The 10635-nt window shown below is 42.5% G+C and overlaps 1 protein-coding gene across 3 annotated transcripts in view; it reads left to right on the top strand.

The window, feature by feature from the left end:
* Positions 1-10326, top strand: part of GLMN (glomulin, FKBP associated protein) — a 43796-nt gene extending 33470 nt beyond the window's left edge. For all 3 annotated transcript variants that reach the window (XM_043963472.1, XM_043963474.1, XM_043963473.1), the window contains 3 exons: positions 8637-8760; positions 9835-9926; positions 10069-10326. In XM_043963472.1, the coding sequence (XP_043819407.1) occupies positions 8637-8760; positions 9835-9926; positions 10069-10185 (333 nt within the window). In that variant the 3' untranslated portion in view covers positions 10186-10326. The remainder of the gene's footprint in view (positions 1-8636; positions 8761-9834; positions 9927-10068) is intronic.
* Positions 10327-10635: the final 309 nt, after the last annotated feature.

Genomic DNA, 10635 nt, shown 5'->3' on the forward strand with positions numbered 1-10635 from the left:
TTTTCTGCCTTTTCATTTACTGCCCTGCTCCTCTCCCATCTCTTCCCCAACTCCATAACTCCTGTTACTTTCATGTAGGATTTAACTTCTGCCCTTCCCCCTCCCCCAGTGAATTCCCTTCACCCCTCAATTTAACCCTAAAGATGTTATCATCTAGCTAAGTGACACAGTGGACAAATCATCACCCCTGGACCCAGGGGGATCCCAGCCAAAACCCAGCCTCAGACAGAAGACAGTCCCCACTGTATGACCCCAGGTATGTCCCCCAGCTCCAATTTTTTTATGGTTCTCTAGGGTCTTGTATTTGAAAGTCAAATTTGCCATTCATTTCAGGTCTTTTCATCACAAATATCTGAAAGTCTTCTTTTTCATTAAAGTCCCATTTTTTCTGCTGAAAGACGATGCTGAGTTTTGCTGGGTAGGTGATTCTTGGCTGTAATCCCATTTCCTTTGCCCTCTGGAATATCATATTCCATGCCCTCTGGTCCTTTAATGTAGAAGCTGTTAGATCTTGTGCTATCCTGACTGGGGCTCCACAGTACTTGAATTCTTTCTTTTTGGCAGCTTGCAATATTTTCTCCTTGACCTGAGAGCTCTGGAATTTGGCTATAATATTCTTGGAAGTTTTCCTTTTGGGATTTCTTTCTGGAGGTGATCGGTGGATTCTTTCAATTTCTATTTTAGCTTCTTCTTCTAGAATTTCAGGGCAATTTTCCCTGAGAATATCTTGGAAGATGATGTCTAAGCTCTTTCCTTGATCATGGTTTTCAGGTAGACCAGTAATTTTCAAATGATCTCTCCTGGACCTATTTTCCAGTCAGCAGTTTTTCCCAGAAGATATTTCACATTGCCCTCTATTTTTTTATTCATTTGGATTTGCTTTACTGTGTCTTGGTTTCTCATAAAGTCACTAGCTTCCATTTGTTCAATCCTAATTCTTAGGCAATTATTTTCATCAGAGAGCTTTTGTACCTCCTTTTCCATTTGGCCAATTTGACTTCAAGCTGTTGACTTTTTTCTCATGTCTTTCCTGCATCACCCTCATTTCTCTTTCCATTTTTTCCTCTACCTCTCTAACTTTATCTTCAAAGTCCTTTTTGAGCACCTCTATGGCCTGAGACCAATTCGTATTTTTCTTGGAAGCTTTAGATATAGGGGCCCTGATGTTGACATCTTCCTCTGAGGGTGCCCCTTGGTCTTCCTTGTTACTGAAGAAACTTTCTATGGTCCTCACCTTTCTCTGTCGACTTATCTTGCCTTTCAGCTCCTTAAAGTGGGGCACTGTTTCCAGGCTGCAGTAACCCAAGCTTAAGAAGGCCCAGGTGGTATGAATTAAGGAGGATCAGGTTCTTCACTTGCTCAGCCTGTTCCCTGGTCCTTAGATGACCCCAGACCAACTTGCTAATCAACCAGCTTTGTGTGTTGTGGTTGTCAGCTCCGAGGAGCCTGTGCCCCTCCCCAACCTGGGCCACTGCTACTCAAGCCTACCACCTGGTTCTCAGCAGGGGTGTAAAATCCAAGTTCTGCCTCAGCACCAGCATAGACCCCTGTAGTCTCCCCCCTTCCCAGGGCTCAGCCCTCTCACCAGACTGTGAGTTTAGTTCCAGACAACACCGGTGCTTCAGCTGATTCAGAGGCTCTGGGGGGTCTCCTTCTCTGGTGAGGACTTCCTGAGACTGGATCTGTGTCAGGGTGACTGTGGGGTTGGGCTCCACTCCTGTATCAGCACAGCAGCTCCCTCCTTCTGACCTTCCAAGCCATTCTTGGTTAGAAGATGATTTCAGCACATTCTTCTGTGAGTTTTGCCTTTTAGTCTTAACAACTCTAAAGTTACACCTGTCCTATAGTTCCTCCTCTTTGCTTCCCCACTGAGCTCCACTCCCTAATCCATTGTCCTTCTGCTTTTGACCTCCAGCTGTTCCATTTGCCTTTTCTTACTTTGATTTTGTCTTGCCAGCTACCTTCTCCTTGTCCTTTTTGAATTTTCCTTGTTAGTCTATCCTCCTTCATCTTTAATATGCCAATATCTTCCTTATTCTTCCCCTTTCTCTCAAAGAAGCTAAGGAGTTGACTTTGCAACAGTCTTTGGACCCAGGGAGTAGTTTTCAAGTATTCCTCATCTTCCCAAATTTATCCTTTCTCAGTTAAATCTCTGGTCATCTTTACTGGCCCAAACCTCTCTTACATTCCTATGTAATGTCCTTTTTGAACCCTGGTCAGAAGGTCATAGATGTAGAGCTGGGGGAGACTTCAGAACCCATTTAACCCAAGCCCTTCCTCCCATTTTACAGATGAAGTTGTGACTTTCCCAAGGTCACATAAGGAGCAAGCATGGGGGGTGGGGTCTGAACCTAGGACCTAACTCCAGAGCCAGAGTTCTTTCCAATGTCTCCTGTTGCCTCTTCTCCACCTCCTTTTCCTATCTGGTCACACGGGTCATCCTGGGGGTAACTGACAGCTCCAGGATTTGAATCCAAGCACTCTTCCAGCCCAGCACTTCTTCAACTGTACCTGCTGATGAATGGGCCTATCTCAGCCAGACAAGTTGTAGAAATTTGTCAGATTGTACAGGAGAGAAGTGTCAGTTCATCAGCTGTTGGTCAACAGATGGATGCTGTGATTCAGAACCTGTGTGCCACCCCAAGGACAGCGCGGGTGTGTGTAATTTAAATTTCTAAATGTAGGTTCTAATCTGTCCCCCCCCAGTTTTGGGGGGAAACTGACTAAAATCACTGATAAACAAGTTTAGGTTTTTAAGGGTTTATTAAAAGATAGTAAAGAAAGAGAAAGATTGGGAACAGAATTCCTACAACCTGGCAGTCCTGTCTTTCCTGAACTCCTCTGTGAAGTCCTCTGAAGTCCCAAGCCACCACGCTCAGGTCAGGAACCCAAAAGAGACTGCGCTCCCTGCACAGGCTCTCCTTCCTCCTTCCTGTCTCCTCCCAGAAATGGGGGGTTCTTCAAGCTGGTTGGTTGACTAGACCGGAAGTTCAAAGTTTGTTAGCTTCTGAGAACCATGCTTTCTTAAGTACTCTCAAGTACCAGCCAGCTGTGCTTAGAATCTAGTCAACTATAAATCAGCCGGTAATCCAGTCAAGTCAGCCAGTAATCCACTCAGGTGGGCTCCTGAGTATCTGCCAAATCTCATCTATCACATTCCATTATCTTGACAGGTGGGATAGAGCAGGCGGGGTTTCTGCTCATGGGCTCAACTAACCCGGGTCCCTTCCTCCTTCTGTAGTCAGGAGCTCATGTAGAAAATGTTTTAGCTCATAGTAAAAACAATCAACAACATTAGTAATGATGATGACAACGATAGCTTACATTTACATAGCATTTTTAGGTTTGGAAAGTGTTTTACATACATTATTTCAACCTCTCAACAACCCCACAAGGCAGATGTTAGTATTCTGTGAGTGTGTGTGGGTGCGCGCATATGTAAAAGGGCAGAATAAGCAGCACCTGGCTTAGAGAGGCAGAGGCTGAGAGACAGCAGCCTCTGGACGCAGGTGGGCAATGCCCCCCATCTCCTCTGGTCTCTTTCTTACCACAACCTGCCTTCTTCCTTATCTCCTTTCCTCTTACTCTGGACGGTCCTCCAGCTGCATGGAAACTCTGTGTTCCCCCTCGTAAGACACGCAGCAGTAAATGAGAAACTCACTTGTGTGCGCCACCTCCAGAAAAGTTGGGAAGTAGAAAACTGATGGGCTTGGAGATGGGTTTAAAATCAAATGCATTGGGGGCAGCTAGGTGGCGCAGTGGATAGAGCACTGGCCTTGGATTCAGGAGGACCTGAGTTCAAATCCAGCCTCAGACACTTGATACATGCTAGCTGTGTGACCCTGGGCAAGTCACTTAACCCTCACTGCCCTATCCAAAAAACCAAAAACAAATCAAATGCATTTGTGTAAAATGATTCGAATCCATAGTTCCTCTCAGTTTGCATTAGCAAAATTTTTAAAATGTCAGTCATTACCTTTTCTAGTCGTGTGAACTGAGAGAAAGTTTAAAGTTTTTTTATCTTTTTGTCTTGGTGTCTGATGCAAAGACAGAAGGAAACCATATTTATTTCCATAGCTACTTTCCTCCTACAGACTTCCAAAAATATTACTGTTGTGCATCATATGAAGGATTTGTAGAATTATGTTGAACAGAAGCTTAACTTCTCTTTAACACTTTTTCCTTATTCTAAGTTTAGACATGTGGTTACCTAAATTTTTAATTTTAAAATAAAGACTGTTGAGATATACTGCTCATGAGCTATAACTAAAACCTCTTCCAGTGCATCACTGGCCGGATGCTCTTCGGGGGAGGGAGAAGGAAGAAGTTATTTAATTGTCATTATGAATTCATGGAATTCAAGAAAATTTAGAATATAGTCCCCAGTCAGTAACCATAACTCTTTGATTTATGTGCTGAAATAAATGTTTGCATTTATGGCCAAAAAAAAAAAATAGCTTTTATACATGCTATGTTAAACAGGAGGACTGTATGGTAGGACTTTGCTTTTATTTCCTTTTGAAGGAGTGAAATTAAGAATTTACGGAAGGCTTCTGCAGTTTTCATATCTTTTCAGCCAGTGGAGGGGTTTATGGAAAGTTTTTTGATCTAACATGATCAATATACAAATATTAACATTTCATTTTTAATAAGTTATAATCTTCAGCTTTCTTTTCTACCCATTGATGGGCATTAGGACTTAAGAGCAAATAATTATAAATTCAGTGGAAATAACTAAATCATAGAACAGCATAATTACCCAAATGGCTCAGGGAAAACTATGCCCATGTCAAGATTATTTAAATGGATTCATTTCATGAGGGGAAGCAGACAAAAGTGCTTTCCAGGAATTTCCTTTCAGTGGGGGTGGGGGGAAAAGATGAAGGTGTGTTTAGAAAAGTGAATGCAGGGGACAGCTAGATGGTGCAGTAGATAAAGCACCGGCTTTGGATTCAGGAGGACCCGAGTTCAAATCCAGCCTCAGACACTTGGCACTAGCTGTGTGACCCTCATTGCCCCCTAAAAAAAAAAAAAAGAGAAAAAAAAGAAGAAAAGTGAATGCAAGGGATTTGTTCCAAAGTTGGAATCCTATTAATTAAATACAAACTCTGCAAATTGAATACAAATTATATATGCAGACTCACAGATCAGTCAATGTTAGGAGGGTCATCTAGGCCACACTTGATGTGAACATAAAGCTGGTCCTGCAGAGAGGCTTCGTCAGTCTGAAAACTTCTCTCGGCTCCTAACCTGGGCAGCCTGGGGTTTGGGGATGACTCTCATTGTTGGGAAATTTTCTTTTGCACACGCCTGAAATTGGAGCCTCTCCCACTCAGGACTCTTCAGTGTGTTCTCTGGGCCCAAGCAGACCAAGTCAGATCCTTCTTCCTTAGGACAGTCCTTCAGATACCTCAAAAGAGGCATTGTCTCTTTCATTCCTCCAGGGTTCTTCTCCCTCATCCAAATGAACAAAAATGTAGCTATTACAAATCCCCACAGTTACTGCAAAGATTCTATGAAGGAAGAAGCTACTCGAAAGCAGAAAAAAGAACTGGCATGCATAGAGATAGAGATAGATATAGATGGACACTATGTGTGTATATGTACATACATATGCATGTGTGTGCATGTGTGCACACAGATTTTTGTCCAATGATAGCCATCTTGAAGATGGGGGGAGGGGAAAAGTCACGAGATAACTGGGAAGAATATTTGAAAGGAAGAGCAAGTTAAACATAGAGGATTGGCCGTCTGAGGCCGGTGCTCTTTCTATCCTAAGAACTTAGACCTAAGCTGGTCTTAGTTCTTAAGTTCAGAATAAAATGATTATGTTTATTTTTTTAAAGATGTATCAAGCTTCTTCTATGTGCAAGGCACTCAGGAAGCCATGAGAACACTGACACAGCCCCTGTCCTGAGAAGCTTAGGTTCTGCTGGAGGATGGCATTTTATGGTGCTCTCAAGGCCCTCCTCCATCCTGGTGCCCTTTGTCAGAGGGTGGAGGCTTCCATTTTGTTTTTGAAGGCTAGGAAATTGAGAAAGGATCTGACTTGGTCTGCTTGGACCCAGAGGGGCAGAACGAGGGAGTCAGGTTGAAGAGAGACCCATTTCAGTTGCATGTAAGGAGAAACCTAGCAATAAGCTACCCCAAAGCGAGATGGGCTGCCTAGGGAGGGAGGTCCTTGAGGTTGACCAGCTTCCAGGCAGATTGTAGGAGGTGCATCTCTTGTTCATACAGGTCAGACCTTCTAGGACTGTTCTAAAGCTGAATGTTCTGGGAACCAGTGGTTAATATTCCTCCACACTAACAGCAGAGGCCCTTACACACAGTTGGCATTTGGTAAATAACTGCCGAACGTGGTTTGTTGAGGGAAAAAGAAGAGGCATTCAAAGGGTCCGCAGAGCCTGGACTCAGAAGTTCAGTGGGAGCCAGTGGTACAGTTTGGTGGCCAAACCATCTAAAGCAATCCCAGGAGGCATCAGAAGGCACAGTTTTCAGGAATAAGAAAACAGTTGTCCTGCTGTGCTGGGGGCCTTGTCAGACCATGGCTTAAACATTTTGTTCAGTTCTGGGTACAGAATCCGAGTATGAAAAGGATATGGGAAGTACACAATACAGTGGAAAGAGCACTGACCCAGGAGCCAAGGACCTGGGTTCAAATGCCTCCTCTGATATGTACTACCTATGTGACCTAGTAGAAACTGACGGATCAGAAGCCACTGGTCCTCTTGGGCCTTCATCTCCTCCTGTGTGAAATGAGAAGGGTTGGAATCTGTGGCATCTAAGGTCCCTTTCGGCTCTAGATCTGATGCCAAGATAACGATACACTTGAGTGTACCCTTAGAAGGCAACTAGAATTGTGTGAAGGGCCTTGAATCCATGCCAGGTGAGGATAGGGGGAAGGGACCAGGCACGTTTTATGTGGAAAAAGGAGGACTTGGGGGACAGGGATATCTGCCTTCAAGTATCTGAAAAGCTTTCCTGTAAAAAAGGAGTAAGTCACATCACTTTGGCCAGGAACGATGGGTGAGCGTGGCAAAGAGAAGCCGATTCAGACTTCCCGTACCATAAGCAGAGTCAGAGGAATGTGGGTGATGAAGCAGAGCCCAGAAAACCATACACGGCGACTCCCACAATCCACACGATGGTTTGCTGCTTTGCCAGATCCTGGGTGCGCCACTTGGCCGTCTCATCACCTCCCCTGGATTTAATTATCACCTCTGTGCTGATTCTCAGGTCTGCCTGTCCTGCCCCAGTCTCTGGGACCTCGTCTCACTTCTCCTGCTGCCTTTCCATCATCTCAAACTGGATGACCGTGTTCAACATAGAATTTACCATCTTTCCCCTAGACAGTCTCCCTCCTACCTTCCCTGTTCCCATAGAGAGCAACACCATCCTCCTGGTTCCTCAGGCTCCAGCGCAGGAGGCCATCTTGGACTCCTCCCCCACCCCATCCATTCTGTTGATTTCACCTTTATAATGTCTCTCCAATTTGCCCCTGACGCTGCCCCCAGTTTGGTGCAGGTCCTTGTCATCTCATGCCTGGACTCTTGCAGTAGCTGCTGGAGTCTCTCCCCACTCCAGCCTCTCCTCTATCCAGCCACTCTATCTCCCACCATGCCAAACTCCACCCACTCACACCCACTCAATAAACTCTGGTGACATCCTGTGGCCTTTCGGACCAAACTCAAAATGCTGTTTGGCGTTCAAAACCCTTCATGACCTAGGCTCTCCTTCCTCTCTGGTCTTGTTACACCTTATTCCCCTCTGATCCAGTGACACTGACCTCCTGCTGTTTCATGAACAAGCCCCTCCATGTCTTGGCCCTGGGCATTTTCTCTGACTGTCCCCCCTGCCTGGAATATTCTCCCTCCTCTGCTCCAACTGCGGGTCATGACCCTACACGGGGTTGAATAACTGAAGGGGGGGGGCGTGAAAAATTTGGCAGGAAATGTTTGATGTGTGTATCTGTTTTATATACTGGTAGATACACCCGGGGACGTGTAAAAAATTTCTCTTGCCAAAAGGGTGGAAGAAGTTTAAGAAGCCCTATTCTACAAGAAGTCTTCCCTAACCCCCTCTTAAGTTCTGTGCTTTCCCTCTTTTAATTATTTCCTATTTATCCTTTGTATAGCTTGCTTTGAAATGTTTGCTTGTTACCTTCCCCATTAGATTGTAAGCTTTTTGAGGGCAGGGACTGTCTTTTGACACTTTTTGTATCCCCTGTGCTTAGCATAGTGCCTGGCACATAGTAGGCACTTAGGGAATGTTTTGTTTTGTTTTGAATTGAAGTAGAAACAGAAAGAAGGGCAAAGTGATACAGAATGCTCTTTCAGTGATAATGAGGAAGCTGAACCTCAGAAGAACTAGGCAGATGCGCCCTACATACTGTATAGTGATCAGGCACGGCTGTTCTATGGGTTCTGTTGAACTGTTTGATTTTCTTTTTTAATCTTTGTTAGAAAGAAAGGCTCCCTGGATGGGAAGAAGATGTAGTCACAAGTGGATGTGATGGAAAAACAAAGCATAAATTAAAAATGATGGTTTGGGGTTAAGACAGCTTTGACTCATATTCTTGAATTTATTTATTGCAATAATGTACATGATTAACTAATTTCATTAATTCTTCTGAATAGACTGGATTATGGACAGAACTTAAGAAGATTGAGACAAATTTCTTAAAACCACTACACACAGGACTTAATATGTCAAGGGCACATTACGAAGCAGAAATTAAGAGTAAAAAAGAAACCACACAAGGTTGGTTGCTTATGTTTTTATTACCTATTTAGGACCTCAAATTTGAACAAACTTTTATATTCAAAGATAAAGAACTGAAATGCAGGATATATTTAATTCAGGCTGACAGGGAACCAAATGTTTCATTCTTTCCAGTTTTTGTGTTTATTTTTTGTTTTTACTCTTACTAAAATGTTTCTTGTTTTTAACTCAGTGGCTGTAAACAAGGTGGCTCACATTTACGCTTCCCCTCAGATCCATTATTGTTCAAGTTTAACAAAGACCTAGCACAATTCAAGACATGTGCTTATTTCTGGAGGACAAAGATTCTTTATATATGAGCTAGTAGCAACACATTTCCTTTTGACTTTGACATTGCCTATTTCCATATAAAATTTGAAATTAAACCTTAAGAAATAAACAGCTTGGGGGCAGCTAGGCAATGCAGTGGATAAAGCACTGGCCCTGGATTCAGGAGGACCTGAGATCAAATCCAGCCTCACACACTTGACACTTACTAGCTGTGTGACCCTGGGCAAGTCACTTAACCCTCATTGCTCCACCAAAAAATAAAAAATAAACTGCTAACTGGCTTCTGATAGTTTAAGTTAACACTTTTAACAATATTATTCCTTCAGCCTTCTCTCTATAATATCTGTACAATGGCATTTATGTTCACAATACCAGCTCTTTCTATACTTTTAAGGTAGAATCAGTTATTCTTTTTACTGACAAATTATAGTTTGAAAATCTAATAAGCCCCCAAATTTAACTATTCTTTTCCATATTTTCCAAAAACTCAGAGCAGTCATACATCAGCAAGTTATCACTTGCCGAAATAAATACAATATCAGCTGTGTGGACTCTTAAATTTCGAATGTAATAAAAAATTTTGCTTAACTTCATTTGAGCAAATGGTTTCTTTCAAGCATTACGTCAATAGGCCCTGGTCATTTGCCCATAATTCAGATACTGAAAAGAAAACATTTGCTAGTGAATAACAGAAGTGGCATGTGAAGTTATTGGTGGAAAATGTAGTCACTGTAATGTCTTTAATTGAATCTGACAGATGATAGCCATTTTCTTCTGTTACAGAATCTCATAACCCTAAAAATCTTTGCCCAGTAACGGTTGGTGGAGAGAAGATTCCTAATGTTCCTAACATGACTCCCGAAATGCAACTTCAGGTGAATGAAGATTTTTCTTTAAGCTTTTTAGGTTTCTGAAAGCCAATTCTTGACCTGCTGCAGTGTACATTTATTTGGAAATGTTGTTGTTGATATTAAGAGGTCTTTATGTCAGTAACATTAATTTTTCTTGACATTTTAGGTTCTCCATTCAGCTCTTTTCACATTTGATTTAATAGAAAGTGTTCTGGCCCGAGTAGAAGAACTCATTGAACTGAAAACAAAACCTACATCTGAAGAAACGGGTCGGCTGAAATGAAGCCTCCCTGCTTGAAAAGCTGCAGCAGCTGTAGAAACAGTGAAATCTGTTTTGTTCAATCTATGTGGAGACCTTCTTACTTTGATGTCTTTTTTAAAAAAGTTTATTTCAGTCACTAGGCACTTGCTGCTAGAAAATAAATGCTGCTATTCTCCTTTTCCTTCATGGCTTATTCATCTTATTAGACAGTTGTGGTATTGTTAATTTAAAATACATTTATCTCAACTTGACAGTAAACTATTTCTGTGTTTTGGTAATAAGTAGTAAGTGTGGAAAGTTCAGTGGAAAAAAAGCGGTTTTGTGGCATTTTAAATTCTGAAGTCTGAGACCATTCACAAGGGGTTTTGTGCTAGAGAGCAGTTTAGACATTATAAAAGTCCTGTACGATTTCTCAAATAGAGAATAAAGTCTTCATTAGAGACTGGCCTTCCAAATATACATTAGACCCTT

The sequence above is a fragment of the Dromiciops gliroides genome, chromosome 4 (assembly GCF_019393635.1).
Source record: "Dromiciops gliroides isolate mDroGli1 chromosome 4, mDroGli1.pri, whole genome shotgun sequence".
NCBI lineage: Eukaryota > Metazoa > Chordata > Mammalia > Microbiotheria > Microbiotheriidae > Dromiciops > Dromiciops gliroides.